The 22,260-nt window shown below is 42.6% G+C and overlaps 1 protein-coding gene across 1 annotated transcript in view; it reads left to right on the top strand.

Moving 5' to 3' along the window:
• The first annotated feature begins 6,688 nt into the window (after positions 1-6,688).
• tmem132e (transmembrane protein 132E) overlaps positions 6,689-22,260 on the top strand; it is a 186,004-nt gene continuing 170,432 nt past the window's right edge. Inside the window, exons 1-2 of the mRNA XM_020924922.2 lie at positions 6,689-6,975; positions 10,463-11,384. Coding sequence (XP_020780581.1) covers positions 6,897-6,975; positions 10,463-11,384 — 1,001 coding nt within the window. The 5' untranslated portion in view covers positions 6,689-6,896. The remainder of the gene's footprint in view (positions 6,976-10,462; positions 11,385-22,260) is intronic.

Here is a 22,260-nt window from a genome sequence, read left to right as displayed (position 1 = left end):
ACACAATTAAGTCTTATTTTAACTATTTGAAAGTTAAATGGAGGTTCAGGTTGGGGTAATTTGCCAGAGTTAATACGGCTGAAGTTAATTCAACTTCCCCTCGTGTTAATTTGGCTCCTCCCATCCACCACTTCAAACTCCCACGAGAGAAGAACCAGTTTGAACCAGTTTTGTTCATAATTTCATTTTAAATTAACTCAAATAAAGTGTAAAAGTAAAACTCCTCTGTGTAACTCCCACGAGAGAAGACCAGTTTGAACCAGTTTTGTTCATAATTTCATCTTAAATGAACTAAAATAAAGTGTAAAAGTAAAACCTCTCTGTGTGTTGTTTAACTAAATCAGGATAACTCTACAAAGTGTTATCTGTTTACTCTCAAAACATTCATATAACTCTTGATTTCAGGTTAAAACAGGAACTTTGCTCCAGTGTGACTTAATTAACATTTCCAAACATGTTAAATTAACAGACTGGACTCATATAAACCCTGAGAAAATGTTAAAACTGATTCTGTGAGAGTCAATTTAACACTCTTCTTTTTGCTGTGTAGTATATATTGCATAAGGTGACCGGATTTTCAAAAAAAATTTTTTTAATAAATTAAAAAACTGGGACATTCCTGGTTTGGGGCGGTTGGTAATAATAAAATTGTGAAACGAGTGCGGAATTAAGGAACATTGTTCTGCACCCGGCTCTAATTTTCTTTGTGTTTTTGTCATTTTTAAGCAGCTTTTCTGTATTTTACCGAAACAAATGACAGTTTATGTTTCTCTTTACTGTTGGCAGGCGTCAAATTGGTCCAAATTAGAGAAACCTGGGACATTTCTTGGATAAAACTGGGACAAATCCGTGGTTTTGTATAAATCTGCTGGGGCAGGGGGACACAGGCTCAAAACTGGGACTGTCCCGGGGAAACAGGGACGTCTGCTCACTCTGATATCACATGTGTTTATTTATTTGTTTATTTATTGTCCAGTAAATGTGATAAAGGCCAAGACCAGTCTCAGATGTACGTATAATACTGAAACGTGTTACATTAGGGGTGGGCTTTTTTTATTTATTTTCCATGGGGCCACATAAGAAACAGAAAATATTGTGGAAAACTGGATCAAAATGCTAAACTCAAATCTCCATAATACTAAGCAAGGCAAGTTTATTTGTACATCACAATTCATACACAAAGTAATTCAAAGTGCTTTACAGAATAAGAAATACATTAAAATCATAATAAAATCAACATAAATTGGAGAGAAGAGTGCGGAATGAAAACCTTTCAGTTATTTGCACAGTTAAACAGAAATGTTTAGAGTCTGGATTTAAACAGCGTCACAGAAGAGTCTGTCTCACATGTTCAGACTGTTCCAGGTTTTAGCTGCATGAACCTGAAACTCTGACTCCCCTTGTTTAGTCGTGACTCTGGGCACCAGCAGGAGTTGGTCCCTGAGCTCCTCAGAGTGTGAGATGTTCATATGACACTAACATGTCACAGATGGACTTTGGTGCTCGGCCGTGGAGACACTTGTACAAACAGAGACACTTCAAAGTCTCTGAGCCACAGGAGCCAGAGCAGAGACCTGAGACCAGGACTTATGTGCTCGTACTTCCTAGTTGGAGTCAGGACCCGAGCTGCAGCGTTCTGGATGTTCTGGATGTTCTGGATGTTCTGGATGTTCTGGATGTTCTGGATGTTCTGCAGCGTCTCACAGCTCGTTTGGAGAGACCAGTGAGCAGAACATTACAGTATCTAACCTACTGGAGACAAACGTATGGATAAGTTTCTCCAAGTCTGATTTAGACAGTAAACCTTTGATTTTTGCTCTGTTTTTTAGATGGTAAAAGGCTGCAGATGTTATTGATTTGATGTGGCTGTTAAAGTTCAAGTATGAGTCCATTATGACCCTGAGATTTCTTGCCTGATTTGAAGGTTTTAGAGAGAGAGACTGGAGGTGATGCTGACACTGTCCCTTTGTTTCTGTGGACCAAACACTGACTTCAGTTTTGTCAGAGTTTAGCTGGAGAAAGTTGTTTTGCCTCCACACACTGATCTGTTGGACGCAGTGACAAAGTGACTCCACTGGTCCATCGTCTCCTGCTGCCAGAGAGACACAGATACTAATAGTATTTCTTTATAAAAACAATAAATATCATTGTTTTGATGAGCTGCTCAGACTGGGAAGAGTTTGTTATGACTAAGCAATAAAAAAAGAAATTAAATAAAAATGCCTTACAAAAATGTCATTTAAAAAAACACCACTAAAATAAAAGCAATGCAGCCTTAGTCCATGAGGTCAAATGATAAAATATGTTTATTTTGTAAATTCCTATTATCTTAAAGAGGCCTGTTAGAGTCAGTGAAAGGGTCGTACGTGGCCCCGCAGCTGGACAATACCCACGTCTGTCACATAGATTAAAAAAAATAAAAGAGAGGGAGACGAGAGAGAAAAGAAAAAGCGCTTTTTAAAGAAATTGTAGTTTTTAGAGTACTTTTCTAGCAGCATATTTGTACCCCTACTTGAATTATATATATTTTTAGTGAAGTAACAATATTCTTCTTGAGTAAAAATGCTTCCTCTTCCCACTGTGAGTGAGTCTAAAGCGACAAAAGCTTCATGTAACAATCTGAAATGATTTTTTGAACATTTGTGTTTCTTGCAGCTCCTTCAGATCGGATTTAGTTTGACTCATTTTTGTGTCTGTCCTTTTGAAAATACCAGATTTTGTGCATTATTTTATCTTTTGTCCTTCAGATGACATTCACTTCAAATTATAAATCAGATGTTACGTTCCCACAGTTATTCTTTAAAGGTGCACTGCGTAACTTGTCTGCTGGAGGTTCTGTCAAACGCTCGTCTCCGTGGAGATGTGCCGAGCCAAATTACAGGTTTGTGGAGCGGCAAACCCACTCACAGGAAGAACGGATGTTTTTTAAGATATTTTTGAGCAATAAATAACACTTGTAGTTGGATATACACAAGACAGATTCCTTTACAATGGACAATTTTAACCCAAGCACAGTGGAAAAAAAACAAAAGGTGGATGGATTTGCATAAAAAAGTTCTGGAAAGCGGCTGCATGTAATAAAATAATGTTTATGCTTTGAAACTTATTTCGATCTCCTCTACACAACATGAACGTCACTTTTTCATGTTGATGAAATCTGATCAATTCATGCTGCATATGCATATTTACCTTATGTTACCTTATCATGAAATGTATAAGTATGTATAATTTAATTTAATTGATCTAATTCTGTAAAAGAATACAAAAACAGTCTTTAGTTTTCCACAGTTCTGTTTTGTCTTAAACAGAATCAGACACACAGAGACACACAAGTACAGAGACACACAGTTTGGAGCTGGACAGTGTGAAGATTTATTCCAGTGAAGAAGCTCTGGTCTCTGTGGACACAGAATCACACATGATGATCACATTCTGATCATCTACTCTGTTCTACATGTTTAAATACATTTAAAGCATTTATTACTACAATAATGGACCAGAACAGAAGAACAAGAACATTAGAAGTGTATCTGCAGAAACAAAACTCACCATGTGCTGCTTTTCTTCCTCTAAACGCAGTAACAGGGAGGGCATCTGGTATAAAGTCTCCTAGTGCCACATCACCCTGTAGAAACACGATCACTGTTTCAATAGAAGTACATTTTGAAAAAAAAAATCTTTAAAAAATCATGTTAGTTGGGCGCTTCCTTAGAGATAGGGTGAGGAGCTCAGTCACACGGGAGGAGCTCGGAGTAGAGCCGCTGCTCCTCCACATTGAGAGGAGCCAGTTGAGGCTTGGTCATCTGTTCCGGATGCCTCCTGGACGTCTCCCTCGGGAGGTGTTCCGGGCATGTCCCACCGGGAGGAGGCCCCGGGGAAGACCCAGGACACACTGGAGGGACTATGTCTCTGGCTGGCCTGGGAACAACTTGAGGTTCCCCCCGGAGGAGCTGCTGGAGGACGTGTCTGGGGTGAAGGAAGTCTGGGAGTCCCTGCTTAGACTGCTGCCCCTGCAACCCGGCCCCGGATAAGCAGAAGAAAATGGATGGATGGATACTTACTTTGTTCATCTGTTCTCTGTGTTTTGTTGGTTTTCAAACATCTTCCTTTTTCTGAAACATCAGCTGTAACATTCATGAACTTCCCCACAGCTGCAGCAGAACCTGGACGTCTCTGTGTTTGTAGACGACTCTGGAACAAACACATTCAAATCTGAGTTCAACTGTCACACTCTTGTAGATGGACAGTCAAAGACAATTTGTCTCATGGAAACAGTCCTTACATAATTTCAAATAAAACATCACAAACATGTTTTAACAATGACGACTTTCTAGTCCAGAGAAACATATAAAATCTATGAAAAGTCTCACCTCCAGATCAGCTTCATGATCCTCCTGCTCCACACTGTGTGTCTCTGCTCCTGGATCTGTCCTGTGTCCTGTTACATCTGAATTTTACCTCCAGATGTTTTGTGGAGGAGAATTCCAGAGGGAGGAGCTTCACCAGAGATTATAATAAAGTCATGTTTCCTCAACCTGATTAAAACCTGCAGGTCTCACATCGACCACAATCAAGCGACGTTTGTAAGATTTAAACATGCTGGACAGAGAAACGTAAAAAAAAATCATGTTATTGTTGTCAAATTTGTTTCTGCAAATTGAGCAACTCCTCTCGGACCATTTTCTTTTTTTTTTGTTTCCAGTGCACTGACATTTCCGTGATTATAGTCCCCCTCCAGAAAAGTTACACAGTGCACCTTTAAGTTCATCTTACTGAGTGTTTTCTTGGACCACTACGCTTTGTACTTTTCTACTCAAGTAAAACGATTTCGTAACGTTTTGTAACTCTCACTCGAGTCCATTTTTTGGCTGCTCTTCCCCAAACCCTGACCCTGAACCTCAGAGTTTTCACGCAAATGTGCATTTCAATTTCAGTTACCTTCATCTGTCACAGGCAAAAACAGTTATTTGTAGAGAAGAGAGAAAAAAAAAAGAAAAAAACTCCGGATCTGTCGGAGTTCAAACAGCACGGTAATTGAGGCGAGATTACGCAGTTCTGAGAAACGTCGCTCTCGCTCCTGCACTTGAGCCGCGGCCAATGACACACACACAAAAAAACAAAAAAACCCTCCTGCATTCTGGGGATTCTCCTTCCTGGCCCCTCCCCCCTCCTCTGTCCCTAAACCAACTCTCCAGAGGCCGACCCCTGGAGGAGGAGGAGACGGGGGCCGGTCGGCTAATTCATCAATAATCTTTGTCTAATCCCCGAACTCCCTCCTCTCTCTCTATCCCCCACTCCTCTCTCTCTCTCTCTATCCCTCCTTCTCTATCCCTCACTCCCCCACTCCTCTCTCTCTCTCTCCTTCTCTATCCCTCCTTCTCTATCCCTCACTCCCCCACTCCCTCTCTCTTTCTCTCTTTCTCTATACCCCATCCCCCCCCCCCTCTCTCTCTCTCTCTATCCCTCCTCTTTCTCTCTCCTTCTCTATCCCCTACTCCTCTCTCTCTCTCTCTCTTTCTCTACCCCCCCTCTCTATCACTCTGTCTCTCTCTCTGTGTCTCTCCTTCTCTATCCCCCACTCCTCTCTCTTTCTCTCCTCTCTACCGCCCCTCTCTCTTTCTCTCTCTATCCCCACTCCTCTCTCTCCTTCTCTATCCTCACTCCTCTCTTTCTCTCTCTCTCTCTCTTTCTCTATCCCCCCACTCCCCCCTCTTGCTCTCTCTTTCTCTCTCTCTCTTTCTCTATCCCCCTCTCCTCTCTCTCTCTCTCTCTATCCCCCACTCCTCCCCTCTTGCTCTCTCTTTCTCTCTCCCTCTTTCTCTATCCTCTCTCTCTCTATCACTCTGTCTCTTTCTCTCTCTCTCTGTATCCCCCACTCCTTCTCTCTCTCTCTCTTTCTCTCTCCCCCACTCCCCTCTCTCTCCTTCTTTATCCCCACTCCTATTTCTTTCTCTCTCTCTCTATCCCCCCATCTCTCTATCACTGTCTCTTTCTCTCTGTCTCTCCTTCTCTATCACCCACTGCCCTCTCTTTCTCTCTCACCATTTTTCTCTCTCTCTCTCTATTCCCCACTCCTCTCTCTCTCTCCTTCTCTATTCCCCCCCTCTCTCTGTGTCTCTCCTTCTCTATCTCCCACTCCCCTCTATCTTTCTCTCTCACCTTTTCTCTCTCACCTTTTCTCTCTCTCTTCTTTTCTATCCCCCACTCCCCTCTCTCTCCTTCTTTATCCCCCCCCCCTCTCTCTCTCTCTCTAGCTCATAGTCATTCAAGCGGCACATCTCCTCCTCCTTCCCTCTCCCCCTCTCCGTCTCTCTCTCTCTCTGTGTGTTTCTCTCTATCCCCTCCCTCTCCGTCTCTCCTTCTCTCTCTCTCTCGTGCAGACCCTTTTACGCACGGCGCGCGCACGCACACATACACACACACACCCACCCACACGCGCGCACGGCTCTGCCCCGACACGTCCGCGCGCGGGGGGAGAGAGAGAGAGAGAGAGAGAGAGAGAGAGAGAGAGGGTGAATGGGCACAAGCTCGAGCTAAAACGGCGTTTGTCGAAGAGGAGGCGAGGTGTGGCGCGATGGGGCGGCGTCTCACCCTTTGTCTGTAGCGCTTCGGACAGCCCACGCCAGCCACACGGAGCGGGATTTCTGCCTCATTCTGGGTTTTTTTTTTTTTTTTGGACCGGTGCAAAGCGAAGCACGGGGGGGAAATACAGCGGGGCTTCTGGACACTGTGGACGTGTGTGCGGAGACCAGCGCGGAGTTCTCGCTGCGGCACCGACGCGTGCTTTTGCGGCGTTTGGTTTTTTTGTTGTTTTTTTTGGTGCGGGGAGAGCCGTTTGTGGAGCGATTCTTTTGGATTCCGGAGGATGTTATTTCGATGAGCCAAGCCGTGGGAATATGGGACTTTTAACGTCGGATTGGCCGCACGGGGACCGGCCGCTGTGCGTTTGCGCGCGGCTCTGGCTCGTTCTGATAAGTATGTGGATTTTGTGCCGTTTGCTTCTTAATAACTTTGTCCTCGTTTCGCCTCCGTCGCGACGCGCGGGGCCACCACGAGCTGCTCAGCCAAACCCGAGCATGCGTGAGCCGCAGGTTTCGGAGCCACACTCGGCTCTCTTTAACAAGTGCCGTGTTAAAGTCCGCGCAGTCGGTGCAGACGAATCGCCCGCATAGCTCAGTGTTGTGTTGTGTTGTGTTGTCAGTGTTCCGGAGTTGGAGCGTTGTTCCTCGGGTTGTCTGCGTGTGAACAGCCCCCGCGTGAGAGCGAACACACGCCGTTTGATCTTTTATTTCGGCTCACAAAGATAAACCAGTCCCAATAGTCTAGTCCTGGTTTGCGCACGTTTGAGTCCAGCCCCCGTTCGGAGCCGTGCGCAGTCTGGGGTCACGCTCTGTAGTTTGGACATGTGTGTCACCTCCGTGTGAAGTCCTGGACGCTGGGGTGCGGGGTTTTTTAGTCTCCAGATTGCGCCACGGTGCACGGGTCACTTGTTGTTCCCCGGGGCTCGTCGCTCCTGGCCGCAGCAGAGGTGTGTGTGTGTGTGTGTGTGTGTGTGTGTGTGTGTGTGTGAGTCGGTGCTTGACACGGGGCAGTTAGTCGTGATTAGTGCTGACCCCCGTGACACGGATCGCCCCTCCATCGTTCATTACGCCACCCGCCCGTTGTCTGTCCATATTGACCGCGTTACAGTTAATTCAATCGGGCCGCTGCTCTGTGTCGGTGGGTTATTTGTCAAAGCGGAGCGCGCGAGGCCCAGTCCCGCTCACCTCCGGGAGAATCTGTGAATGATTGGCCCCTCAGATGAGTACGGAGCCGGGACCAGTGTTGGGGAGTAACAGATTACATGTACCAGAGTTACGTAATCAGAGTACAAATGATGAGTAACTGTATTCAGTTACAGTTACTGTTTCAGTGAGTGGTAATTGGATTACAGTTACTTTGTTGAAATAAATGGATTACACAGAGGTATTTTCCTGTTTTTACATTTTGGGCTAAATCCCTTTTTTTTTTTTTTTTTTTTTTTTTTTTTAACCAAGTCTAAACCAGGACTAATTCAGGATTGAACCAGGTCTAAACCAGGTCTAAAACCAGGTCTAAACCAGGTCTAAACCAGGTCTAAACCAGGACTAAAACCAGGTCTAAACCAAGACTAAAACCAGGTCTAAACTAGGACTAATTCAGGATTGAACCAGGACTAAAACCAGGTCTAAACTAGATCTAAACCAGGTCTAAACTAGGACTAATTCAGGATTGAACCAGGACTGAACCCAGGTCTAAACCAGGATTAATTCAGGATTGAACCAGGGCTGAACCCAGGTCTAAACCAGGACTAAAACCAGGTCTAAACCAGGTCTAAACCAAGAGACTAAAACCAGGTCTAAACTAGGACTAATTCAGGATTGAACCAGGACTAAACCCAGGTCTAAACCAGGGCTAAACTAGATCTAAACCAGGTCTAAACCAGGTCTAAACTAGATCTAAACCAGGTCTAAACCAGGATGCTGTGTGGACGTGTTTCCTCGTCTTTTATCAATAATATTTTTAATTTGGTTCAGTAAAGTCTGGACTTTTTATTTTCTTTTATCAGACAAAACATCTTATGTGAAGATTTCCTCGTCTTTGCTTCTCTACAGCAAATCAAGTAATCCAAAGTATTCAGATTACATTACTCACTTTAAGTAATTTAATGGATTACGTTACAAACTACATTTTGGGGCATGTAATCTGTCATTTGTAGGGGATTACATTTTTAAAGTAACCTTCCCAACACTGGCTGGGCTGATTTGCCGTTTGGATTCGGAGCGCGTGCCTTGGTCATTACAGGGCCTGTGTCATTTGAGAGATGTTAAAGCCCAACACCTTCTTTTATGGGCCCCTATAGCAGTGTAATGTGGATTTGTAGCTTTGAATATAAAATACTCTTTGTAGAAGGCCACAGTATATATCTGCATGAATAAATGTTGTGATGATTTTGAAACAAGAAAGTAGAAAATGAGAATATCACAGAATAATTGGACCAAAGAATGAACAGTACACAGTTTAGGGTACAACAGTTTAACAATATAACACGAGTACTTCCGTGTAATATCCAGTTCTTGCATGTTGTTACGTAGTCACTGGTAGAAAAAATATTTATAGCCTAAAGAAATAGGCTAAGTAATAATGTGAATCTGCATCCCAGTTTTAGATGCACTGATTTCACCAAGAGGCTCCAGTTTGTACATGATCACGTCTTCGTTTGGGCTTTTCAGATTCTAGAATGTGATGATGTCAGGCTCCAGATGAGGTCAAGAGGCACTTTTCTCTATTGATCACATTCTACTTTAACATGAAATATTCAGAAGGTCAATGCACAAATGTACAACTGGATTATTTATGGAGGCCAAAGGACTCACTGAATTACAACAAATATCTGCATTTGAGCTCATCAGTATTTAAGTCATAATATGTATTTTTCCCCCAAAGTAAATTAAAATACCCCCCTCCCCCCTTTTTTTTTTCATTATGAATGTTTTTATTGCGTTAGAAACAATGAAGAGCACGTGTGCTCTTCTGTTTGTTCTGATCCAACTCAACATCATTCTAACACGTTCAGGACACCTTCATTTCTGTCCTCTCAGTGGGACTTTTTTAGTATCCATACCTGCTCAAATGAGGATCTAGTTTCAATTTAGTATCGATTAGTATCTGATTTTCAATACTTGCTGCAGTACCTGCTTTGATATTGGTGGACCATTTGTTTCCCTGATCGTCCCTGGTCAGTTACACCCATCTGGACTCTGATTCCCAGGCCATGTTTATGCCACTTTAACAACTTTATCATTCAGAAAGTTGGATTTGACTGGGGGCGTCCATAGACGTATCACTGCAGTGTTTGTTTTATCTTTACAAATCACCAAGAGACACTCAGAGCTCAGACACGTGTAGCGGGGAAGGAGGGTTAGGGTTGAGTCCATCTTCAAACCACACTGGGACATGCACAGGAGACAGAGGAGCAGTGATCAGGGAACGGACCACTGCTCTGAGCAGGTCTGGTCTCTGCTCGGCCTCACAGGCTGCAGAGGAGCACACAAGTCTCCTCTCCAAAACAGACCCACAGAGGCATTCATTCTGAAGCGAGGCAGCTCTGCTTCATAATGACTGTGCTGTTGAGCTCACGTCTCTGCACTTTCCTGTTTATTCCTCGCAGTGGTTGAATAAATGTTTTCTCATGTCACTGTTTGGATATCTAAAGTCCACTGAAGTCTTCTGAATGTAAACACAAGAACCTAAAGTACAATAATATGACTGAAATTACACCAACATGATGGAGTTTTACATACTAGAGTGCAGTTTACCCACACGTGGTCACCAGGCGTTGACATTCTGGATTATGATCACATGATTAGGTCCATCCTGTCATGTTAGCGTGATTATCTCGGCACAGTACAAGTATCTGACCTGATGTGTTTTGTGTCCTCAGCTGTCGGAGGTAAACTGGCTCCCTCCAGTGAGGCACTGCTCAGCACCTCCGTGCCCGCTCGCCCCTCGCCCCCCAGCCTCTACCTGCCCGCTCACTTCAAACTATCCAACGCCCAGCTGGCCTTCTTCCTCAGGGAGACTCCGCCCCCTGAGCGGGTTGGGGGAGGGGCCAGCACAGGTCACCCTCTGCAGCGAGCCGAGAGTTTTGTGGTGTTCCAGACTAAAGAGCTGCCCGCCATCAACATCACCTTTGGGCCCTTCGCCCGTGACCAGGCCCTGAGCAAGGAGCTGCTGCAGCCCGCCAGTCCTCTGGACATCCCCGGGACTCTGACGGTCAACTGGAAAGTCCGAGCATTTATTGTCCAGACCAGAGTCTTCTCCTCCAGCCCCACGGTGCAGGTCTTCTTCTACATCGCTGGACGAGACTGGGATGACTTCAGGGCACAGGACAAGCTTCCATGTGTCCGGCTGCACGCCTTCAGGGATGTACGGGAAATCAAAACCTCCTGTCGGATGAGAGGGAGCCTGGCGCAGTGCTTGGCCCAGCTGGACCTGCCTCAGTCCTGGTTCAACACTAACGTGGCTCCCCTGGGCCGGAGGAAGGGCTCCGCGGAGGCTCTTCTGGAGGGAGTGAGCGAGACCCTGCAGGCGGAGCTGTACTACACCCTGCACGAGGCCGGGGCGGACGGAGGCTGCAGCGAGGGCCCCGCACACCGCGGGGGCATGGGGGCCGCTCAGCACCCGCTCCTGCGCATCGGCAGCATCAGTCTGTACCAGGCAGGACAAGAGCAGCAGCTGGTGGACAAACAGCTGGACAAGAACATGTTCCTGAGGCTGCCCGATAAACCCCTGAGGCCTGGAGAGATGCTCAGGATCTACCTGTACCTCATGCCCAACTCCACTGTGGAGCACTTCACCCTCAGGTAGGACCGCGCACTGCAGCTGAGGCTATTCTAAACCTCTCATGTTTTGAACTCATGGATGATAAAGCATGTTTGTAGTGAAGTGATGGTGCCCGGTCAGACGGAGCAGGAGGCAGTACTCAGGCGTCCACTGTCTGGTGTTTCATGACAAACACGGAATAAGAAAATCCACACATGTTGAACGTGAACATTTATATTTTGTATTTTCCATTTATAGTTTCCATAATCCCAGTAATGAGCTACTGATATTTTGCCTGTCCCCATCTCAGCCCATGAGCGTCATTAGACTGGAGCTCATTAGTTTTGGTTTCGTCGCTGTGTGCGGAGACGTGCGACAGACACATCATCATACATGTGTACGAGTGTATGTTTGCAGCTGGGCTTTGTGAGTTGGGCTCTTAGTGTTTTAGCAGCTGTTGATGTGTTACAGTGCGTTGCGTGTGGTGCTATGGTGATCTGCTCCGTGTGGCCATAGGGAGCAGTCGACCCTTTGAAATACGATGTCATCAGAATGTGCAAAATCTGGAGCAGAGGCAAAAAGTGAAATAGACACAATACATTCAGAGTATTTTTACTCAAGCTCAAGTCTCAAGCTACACTTTGCTGCAACATGCGGTGTAAAAATCTCAGTGAGTTTGCTTCTTAATTAAAACAAGTGAAACAAATAACACTTTCAATTTATTTTTGGATAAACAAACAGTAGTGTCTGATATCATCTGTAATGAATCAGTGGAACTAATATTATTTCTGCAAATCTGGTGTTTGTATTTACAGTGTAAATGAAGTCAAATACTTGAGTTCATGTTTGCTGAAGATGTTTGAATGTCACTTTGTTTTTTTGTTTTTTTTCTGGCAAAACCATATTGACTTTTCATATTGTGTGATGTATAAACTGAGCTCTTCCACCTGACCTTTGCCTCCAATACGAACTTTATAAAGTCTGTTTACAAACTCTGAAAGGGTCAAAATAACTGCCTTTCCATCACCTTATTTTAATGCCCATTTCGAACATTGGCATAAGTAGCAGGAGGTGGAAACGCCAAATACCACATTTACAGTCCTTCATTTGCATAAACGTTTATTTGCTCTCTTCAGATGGATTTTGATTCATGCACATAACAGTTAAAGCACATTTTAGAAGGTGGAAATGCATTTAGCCGCATGTATCCATGAAGCGAATGTAAAACCCACGTGAGCATCAGGCTGTGGACCTGCTGTGGACCACAGTGCAAACACAGAGACGGACAAAAGCATCACGCTGCACTGCACATGTGACGCTCAGCCTAAAACATGTTTCCCACTGACCCTAAACCTAGAGCAAGATTATCCCCCAAAATGATGCAAAATGTACATTATAGTTAACAGCATGAGCTCCGTCCTGCACAGCAGCGTGTTCTCTGTGTGATGAGTTGAAGTTCACGCCGTCAGGGCGTCGCTACAGAAGCTTTTAGCAGCACAGAAGGTTTCCAGAGGAACAGGATCATGTGTAAATGCAGTCAGTCTGATAAATAAGAATGAAATGTTTGTGTATGAGATCACTTATTTTAAGTCTCTTTTTTGACTCTAAAGTGATGACAGGATGATGTGTTCATGTGATGGTGAAGCAAAGACAAATGTCCACTATGGTGGACAATAAAGTTTAAGTTCAATTCTTAACTACTTAAGTAGTTTGTATGTATAATGAGTCATAGAAGTGATTTATTCCACCCTCTGCAGCTCAAATCTAATTTCCACAACCAGTACAAAGAAAAAGTACCCCCCATAAATATTGACCCTCAAAGTCAATATCATATTTATGGAGACAGGCTTGTTGGCCAACTAATGACCTGCCCAGAGACACACAGGCGCTGTCTAATCTTCAGCAGCAAAGTAACTCACAGAAAGTTTGGCCTTGTCCAGCGTTGGTGACAGGTTCTACACGACTTAAACGATAGTTCTTGTTTAAGTTGAGTACAGAGGTAGAGGCAGGAGCGTAAACATAGACTCTCCAAAACATGATTATAGTTTAAAGAACCTGCTAACTTTTTGACAAGACACAGATATATCTATTGTCTAAATAAAGAGTGTTTATTATTATTATTATTATTATCACTGTAGTACCAGCATCAGTACTGAGTATTGAGTCTATTCTACAGAAATCAAGTTTGAAATGTGAGTATTGTAACAACACTATTTACTGATGCGAGCTCTGTAAATATGCACATTTTCTATGGGTGTTAAAGCCGTTTGTGCGTCTGCAGAGAGGGAGGGATGATAACTCCATCCAAAATGAGTGTGTTTGGGCTGGTCACGCATGGATGAACTTTGGTAAGACACTGTTTCAGAAATAGCAAGAAATAGAAATCTACTCTGGTGCAAAATGAGGAGACAACTTCCACATCTCACAGTGCAGTGTTGCCATAGTGAAAACCACAATAGAAAATGTATCGGACAGAAGCAAAGATTTTTGTCTCATATTTCACCTTTACTGTAACATGATTCATAAGTGTGTACATAAGAGTTTAATCTGACACTAATACTAACATATTTGCAAGAAAAGGAACAATAGTGTTGTGACAAAACTAACATTTCAAACTCAATTTCGATACGATAGAACAGACTCGATACTCAATACCGATACCATGATAATAATGAAAAACATTCTTTATTTAGACAATAGAATGTGATTCTCAACACTGACTCATAGAACTTTCTTTTGTGTCCCCATGTGGCCTTATGTGTAATCCCTCAATCGTCCAGGTAGAATCTACTATGAATATCTGAATACTAGTTTTAGGATTGATTAGTATCTGATTTTTCAATACTTTTAACAACCCTAGTCCAACCACTCCCAAATCTCCAGGTAGAGCTCTCTAATTGTTAATAATAATAATAAATGTAGACTTAAGGCCTGTTCATACTTCATAAGAGCTTTGTTCTTGTTCTTGAGGTGATAAGAGCAAAGATGGTTTAGGCCACGGGTGTCAAACATGCGGCCCGGGGGCCAGATCCGGCCCTCCAAGACCTTTAATGTGGCCCTTGGCTGATTTTCTACTCAAATATTTTAATTATAGTTTTTATTAAAATATTTGTAATTTTAGCTTAGCATAGTGTCTCCAGCGTCTCTGTACGTGGCCCCTCCCACCAGAGCAGCACAAATGAAGACTTGTCTCTTTCCAAACGCTCTTAAAGGACGATCGTTTTGACTGTTGACCGTGACACCCTCATCAGAAAAATGTCCAACATGAGAAAAGTGGAGCCGAGTGCAGGATTTTACATCAAAAATTGACTTATTCCTATTTGCACACAAGTTAAAACTTTAAGAAAAATGCAATTTCAACACAAAGTTTCAGGTTGTTCATAATATTATAATATTTTGTGAAAGAAAGAGTTTATCAATTAAAAAAGATTTCTGTAATAGATTTGTGTTTCTCTGCACAAATATTTGAACTTATTGTTATTTTTGGGGTTTATATGACATGAGTTTTCTGATCCGGACACTTTGGGATCAAAGTCGGTTGGATACGGCCCCCGGACCAAAATGAGTTTGACACTCCTGGTTTAGGCTCTGACATTTCATACTTCAGAAGATATTCTGCTGCCAAACTGCCCCGCCCCCCTCACTCTCCCCCTCACCTCACTCTGCCCCGCCCCCTCACTCTGCCCCGCCCTCCTCACTCTGCCCCGCCCCCTCACTCTGCCCCGCCCTCCTCACTCTGACGGCGGAAAAGTGCTGTATAAAAATGTGACCATTTACCATCTTCTAGAATCTTCCAGACAAATAGACCTTGGCTTCCTAAAGGTGCATTGTGTAACTTTTCTGGTGGAGGGTCTGTTAAATGCTTGTCTCCACGCAGATAGACCTTTTTTATCTTCATGGCATTTCAAACCAGACAAAATTACAGGTCAGAACACCTGTTTCTCCAGGTCGTTTTGAGCTCAAAATAAAACTCTGGTTAATAGAACAAACATAAGGCAGAGCTGTTTAATGTAAGAAACAAGCAAATGACGGACCCCCAACCAAAAAGTTACATAGTGCATCTTAAGGCTGTATATTTCTGCACACACCGAGCGCTGTGAACAGTAGTGATAGAAGGGAGATGTTTTGAAATGCAAAATATTTTGGAAAACATTTTGCATAGGCTGGGCAGCGCGGAGAGTCGTGAGTGAATATTAGAGGCTCATATGTGATGAAGCGCTGCTGCACACTGACCGCTCCTCACTGCACCTGCATTGATTGCTTAGCCATGCCTCAGTGCTTGGGAGAATTACCGCGCGTATGAATAAATGATGGCCTGCTCATTTGGCTCCCGACGTGTGCATAAGCAAACCTGAAGTGTGAGGTCCACCATGCGTGTTAGAGGACATTCTTCACCCAAAGCTGCACTGTCACACCAGCCTCTGCTTTGTCCTCGGTGTCGTCTTTATTCTGTGAAGGGATTTTTACTACGACCAAGATCCTGTCCAGGGTCATCAGAACACTGCTGTTACGGCCCCGGGTCTTAGATTGTCATTTGTTCTGTGTGTTCTAAGTAAGTCTGCTGACACACCTGGAGTCCTGCTGTGGGAGCCCTCGTTTGTGATTGGTGGGGCAGGTCGACACCCACCTCACCCGCAGCCACCGCCCCCTGTTTAAGGAGATGACCTGCACCTGTTTCGGGCTGCTGGTCTTGGTGGCCAGTCAGACATTTTGGTTTCGTGTGTGTGTAGTTTAGTTTAGTTCAGTTTTGTGCCTTTTTTTTTATTTGGTCACTCGATTCTGTTTGTGGGTTTATGTGGTTTAATTTGGGGAACTTGTGTTTTGGTTTCGTGTGCATCCCTAAGTTTTACCACTCGTTTTTTTGTAAGCCTGCGTGACCCTTTTTGTGGCACAAAACTCTGTTTATTCTGTTGTTCTGTTTCTTAGTTTAGGTTGTTTTCTGTATATTTTAGTCTGTTTTGTTAATTGACCTTTTACCTTCCTGTTAATTAAACATTATTTCACTAGCTAGGACCACGCCAACGACAACATAGTGCGAAGTAGTTTATTGATAATGTACAAAGCGAGGCAAAAATGGCTGGGTTGAGACTCTGGGTGGGGGCTCCGTCTCAATCTACAATTGGCCCAGCCGGAACGGGACCCCCCTTGTAGGGGTCTTATGACTGAAAGACAAAATAGGGGATGGGAGGTGGGGTCGAGTTCGCCGAGACAAACTGGGATGATGGGAAAGGCTGCTACATATAGGCTTCTGGGAAATTAGAGGCGTGGTCGAGGTGAGTTGTGGTTCGCCGGTGAGAGGAGAGGGCGGCTGAGGCGTGGTCCTGCTCCTGAATCTCAGTTAATCGTATTAACTACATGTAATTTATTCCATTTTACATCTTGGTTTTATTTTTGTTACTTCCCTCGCCCCAACGAGCTGGGTCGTAACAACTGTAAACCCGAATAAGTTACCAGAACTCAACAAAACTGAGGCAGCCGATTGCCTCAGTTTCAAGCCGTTGAACTTAAAAGTCTCAGTTTTCCAGAACTTAAAAGGTTGGACCATTGGAATAATTTAATGCAATTTCAGTTTTATATGTAATCCATGATTTTTGTACACACATTGTAGATACAGTCAAGTACATCTACACACATTATAGTATAAATATAGACATATCATAGTCAGTGTTGGGAAAGTTACTTTTAAAATGTAATCCCCTACAGATTACAGATTACTGTGGGGACGCTGGCCAAAGTGGTCGAAGTAGGAGGCAGATGACAAAAAAACAAGGTGTCTTACGCAGACAAAATTTATTTTAAAAAACAGACTTCTGGGTTTAACCAACAAAAATACAAATAGACAAAAAATAAGTAACTCAAAGCAAAACACCAAATACCTGCACAGAAGTCTCCCCCTAATTAGTGACACCTGCTTGCCTTTTATACTCCGCCCAGGAGGAAGCTCCTCCCCCAGGTGAGCAACAACTCCAGGCAAAGCAAAGCAAAAGGTGTCTTTCCAAAATCAAAATGGTTAACATAAACTAAGGTGAGTTTAAAATAAGACAAAGGCCCACTTTGTCACAATTACATACACCAAAATGTAGTTTGTTTAAGTTAGTTGGATGATTTTTAAAAATTTGAGTGCACACGACTTAATCTTGTTTAATTACTCTGAATGTTTGGGTTTACAGTGACCAATCAATACAAACACTAGAATCAAAACTAGATATTGATCCGAGAAACTATCAATACGAAAAAGTCACACTCAAGGGACAGAAATGAACCTTTATACGCCCATGGTCCAGTATGAAACCTACCTGGACGACTGACGGATTACACACAAAAAAAATAAAAAAATAAAAATCTGGCAAAGTTAAGATGACTTGAATGAAGAAACTTTTATCCTAATTTGAGCAAATTTCACTTGACAAGTAAAACGATCCGCTAATGGAACGAGATTTTTGTACTTAAAATATGAAAATACAACTTGCTGCACTTAAAATTAGGAAAAAACAACAACAACAAATAAGAAACTAAATTGAATGTTGCTTGAATTAAGAAAAACACACTTATTCCACTGGTAGAATCTGCTCAAATAAAGTCACATGTTAAATTAAGTCATTTTAACTAACCTAGATATTACTTTTCGCAGTGCACAGATAGAAGTTAGTATAAAATAAAGTGTTATGCTAAAAAATCACATTCTATTGTCTAGTTTTTTTGTTTTTTTGTGGTATCTGAATCAGTATTGAATATCGAGTCTGTTCCTTCGCATCAAAACCGTGACAGCTCCACCTTAATGTGAAATATTCTGTGAAATCATTGTATTCGGACTAAGAGCCTGTGTCCTGTCTGTGCTGCTGGAGTCTGACGCTAATATTTAGACCGACTAGAAAAATAAGTAGTGGTGAAGCCTGTGAGGAGTTTTCTGGGAAGTGAACAGAAGAAAACAAATCCTGTTCTAAGACTGAGGGCAGAACTGTTGTTGTGATACAGAAGTAAGTGTTTGGGAGTAACAGATTACATGTACCAGAGATACGTAATCAGAGTACAAATGATGAGTAACTGTATTCAGTTACAGTTACTGTTTCAGTGAAAGTAACTGTAATCCCCCGGTAATTCCACTCATTCCCAGAAACTAAACCAGGTCTAAAACCAGGTCTAAACCAGGACAAAACCAGGTCTAAAACCAGGACTAAACCAGGACTAAAAGCAGGTCTAAACCAGGTCTAAAACCAGGTCTAAAACCAGGTCTAAGAGCAGGTCTAAACCGGGTCTAAAACCAGGACAAAACCAGGACTAAACCAGGACAAAACCAGGACTAAACCAGGTCTAAACCAGGTCTAAAACCAGGTCTAAAACCAGGACTAAAACCAGGTCTAAAAACCAGGACTAAAAGCAGGTCTAAACCAGGTCTAAACCAGGACAAAACCAGGACAAAACCAGGACTAAACCAGGACTAAAACCAGGTCTAAACCAGGTCTAAAACCAGGTCTAAAACCAGGTCTAAAACCAGGACTAAACCAGGTCTAAAACCAGACTAAACCAGGTCTAAAACCAGGTCTAAAACCGGGTCTAAAACCAGGACTAAACCAGGACTAAACCAGGTCTAAAACCAGGTCTAAACCAGGACTAAAAGCAGGTCTAAACCGGGTCTAAAACCAGGACTAAACCAGGACAAAACCAGGACTAAACCAGGTCTAAAACCAGGTCTAAAACCAGGTCTAAAACCAGGTCTAAACCAGGTCTAAAACCAGGACTAAACCAGGTCTAAAACCAGGACTAAACCAGGACTAAAAGCAGGTCTAAACCAGGTCTAAACCAGGACTAAACCAGGACAAAACCAGGACAAAACCAGGACAAAACCAGGACAAAACCAGGACTAAACCAGGACTAAACCAGGACTAAACCAGGTCTAAAACCAGGTCTAAAACCAGGACTAAACCAGGACTAAACTAGTCTAAACCAGGACTAAACCAGGACTAAAAGCAGATCTAAACCAGTTCTAAACTGGGTCTAAAACCAGTACTAAAACAGGATTTAACAGGACTAAATCCTGCTGCGTGGACCATGTCTCCTCGTTTTCTATCAATAATATTTTTAATATGATTAAGGAAAGTCTGGGCTTTTTATTTTCTTTTAGCAGATAAAACATCTTATGTGACAAAATCCTGGTCTTTGTTTCTCTACAGCAAATCAAGTAATCCAAAGTATTCAGTTACTCACCTTAAGTAACTTAATGGATTCTGTTACAAACTACATTTTGGGATATGTAATCTGTAATCTGTAGGGGATTACATTTTAAAAGTAACACTCCCAACACTGACTGTCTAACATTCCTGCTGCTGTCGTTGCTTTACTGGGAATGTTCCACAGCATGGCATTAAATATATCAAGCGCTCATTTAAAGCCACAGTATGGAACTTTATAAAGATCCAACCATACTTCAGAACATTCTCAGTGGAGACAGATCAAGTTCATGACACAGTTCGGAAGATTAAGGCTAAAGGAAGAAATAGGCCAAGTAAGAGTCAGGTCTGTGGAGATGCAAGCCAGCTCACAGTAAGAACACACGGTTTTCAGAGCAATAAACACAGCCACAACTTTCTGGTTAAATATCTACATCCTGAGGCCTTAATTATACTCACTGACGTTCTGAAGTTGTATGTGGAGGGATTTGTGCATGTTCAATACATTTTTAATTGCTTATTTGCAGATAATTTCCTGTTTTCACCGCCCCAGTACACGCCCACTCTGATGTACTCACTTCCTTCTCCAGTTTGATTTTCTCACTCGGTGACACACACAGGTTTTGGAAGTGTTGTCTAATCATTTTGGTACAAATGACAAAATCCTCTACTCATTAGTGTGATGTGCATCAGTCCATAGGAGCGGCTGAGTCTTTACTGTGATGACGTTTACAGTAGGGCTGCGTATCACTAAGAAGTTACCGATACGATACATATCTCGATACATAGGCCACGATAAGATACACTTTCCGATACAGTGAGCTTTTGATTCAATACGATTCAATACAATATATTTCACATCGATTCGATACGGTTCATTGTAAAAAAGGCTAAATGATGACTCTGATACTAAAAGTCCACTAAATTTGTGAAAAGTGAATGTGAAAAACATCCATTTTACTCAAAACAGTGAAAATGTCAACACAACTGTAGCTCTTACACAAATTAATTTAGTAAAAATATTAGTGGTGTCAAATTATCGCGTTAATTGCGATTAATTAATTACAGTCATATTTAGCGCGTTATGTTTTTTAATCACGTTAATCTCATTTTTAATCTCTAACTTTAGTGTTTCTGTATGCGAGTTGCTTTATTATAAAACCTGTTTTTATGTTGTTGACATGACACACACACACACACACAAAAACACATTTATAAATTTTTTTATTTCGGTAATTCCACTCATTGCCGGAAACCCGCACAAAACGCGCGCAGTAACAGCGATTAAACGTCATGTTAATGTTGGCGAAGAGATTTCTTAAACAATAAATGACTTTATAAAGTCACTTTTTTGTAATCTATATCAGTCTTTTGATCTGCCACAATAATGTAATAATGAATTTAAATGAAAATACCTCAAATTGAAGCTTTTCTCAGCAATTTTTAGGTGAGATTAAAATGAGATTAATTAGATTAATTAATTACAGATCATAATTAATTAATCTCTAAATTTTTTTAATCGCATGACAGCACTAAAAAATATACCTAAAATACACTTGACGATATATCGATACAGCAGCCCATGAAATCGATACTGTATCAGCACATTAAATGATACGATATATCGATATTTTTGCACACCCCTAGTTTACAGTGACATTAGCTCCCACTGGGCACCGCTGTTTTAATTTAATTAAGTCATTTGAGATCGGGGGTCTTCAAACTGTCGCTCTGCACCCCCTTCCAAGTAGCTCACCAAGGGATTTCTGAATTATACATATTGCACTGAATAACTCAAGTTTAATTGATTAAAAGCTTATTTCCTTTATAAATGTATAATTGTAATGCCCAGTTGTGTGCACTGATGACTGGATAATGGGTTATATTTTATAGACATCGAACTGTACGTCATCTTCAACGCACCATGGCTCTTATATTTACTACATTTCTGACGACTGCTAAAATGACCGTATTTTCCGGACTATTGATCGCACCTGAACAAACGCCGCATCAACGAAACAAACAAAACAAAATGTTATGATTGTACATATATACCGCACCTGAATATAAGCCGCAGGTGTCCACGTCTACAGGAACGTTTTCGAGGGCAATCAATCCGCTTTTATCGCCTCTGAAAGCTTTTGTCGTCTTTTTGCATTGACTCAGTTCGTCACGCTGCCGTCGCCAAAATCTCACCATCGACTCACCGACGTCGAGCTCACACGCGGCCGCTCTGTTTCCGTCTTCCGCAGCCACATCAGTTGCTGTTAACTTAAAAGCTGCATCATCTGGATTTGTTTGTGTGTTTTCCATGAGGAGAGTCTGTGTATGAAGCACAAAATAACCGTTCAAATCTTTCTCGGAGCATCACCCCGTCTCTCCCCGCGTTCTACTGCGCATGTCTCCTGCAGAAAGAGCCTCTGTCCTGTCTGTATGTGTCAGTGTGTTGGAGGATTTCGGCAGGTTTCAGACTCTCTCGGGGGCGGGGCTTAGTTCTATCAATCAGGTGTGAGTTGGATGTGCGGCTACTGAAGTTTGAGACGTTTCTTCTCGTCATTTACACACACGGGTCAGACGTATCCCCCTCACTAATGTTCATTTAGCAGCATAACTTATTTTATCAACTATTTGAGTGCACTGACAATATCTCTAACTCAGGGGTGTCAAACATACGGCCCGGGGACCGGATCCGGCCCTCCAAGACATTTAATCTGACCCTCAGCTGATTTTCTACTAAAATATTTGAATT

Source organism: Boleophthalmus pectinirostris, unplaced genomic scaffold (genome assembly GCF_026225935.1).
Source record: "Boleophthalmus pectinirostris isolate CB_2022bp ecotype Guang Dong unplaced genomic scaffold, ASM2622593v1 HiC_scaffold_12, whole genome shotgun sequence".
Taxonomy (NCBI): Eukaryota; Metazoa; Chordata; class Actinopteri; order Gobiiformes; family Gobiidae; genus Boleophthalmus; species Boleophthalmus pectinirostris.
This window is presented reverse-complemented; position numbering and strand designations above follow the sequence as displayed.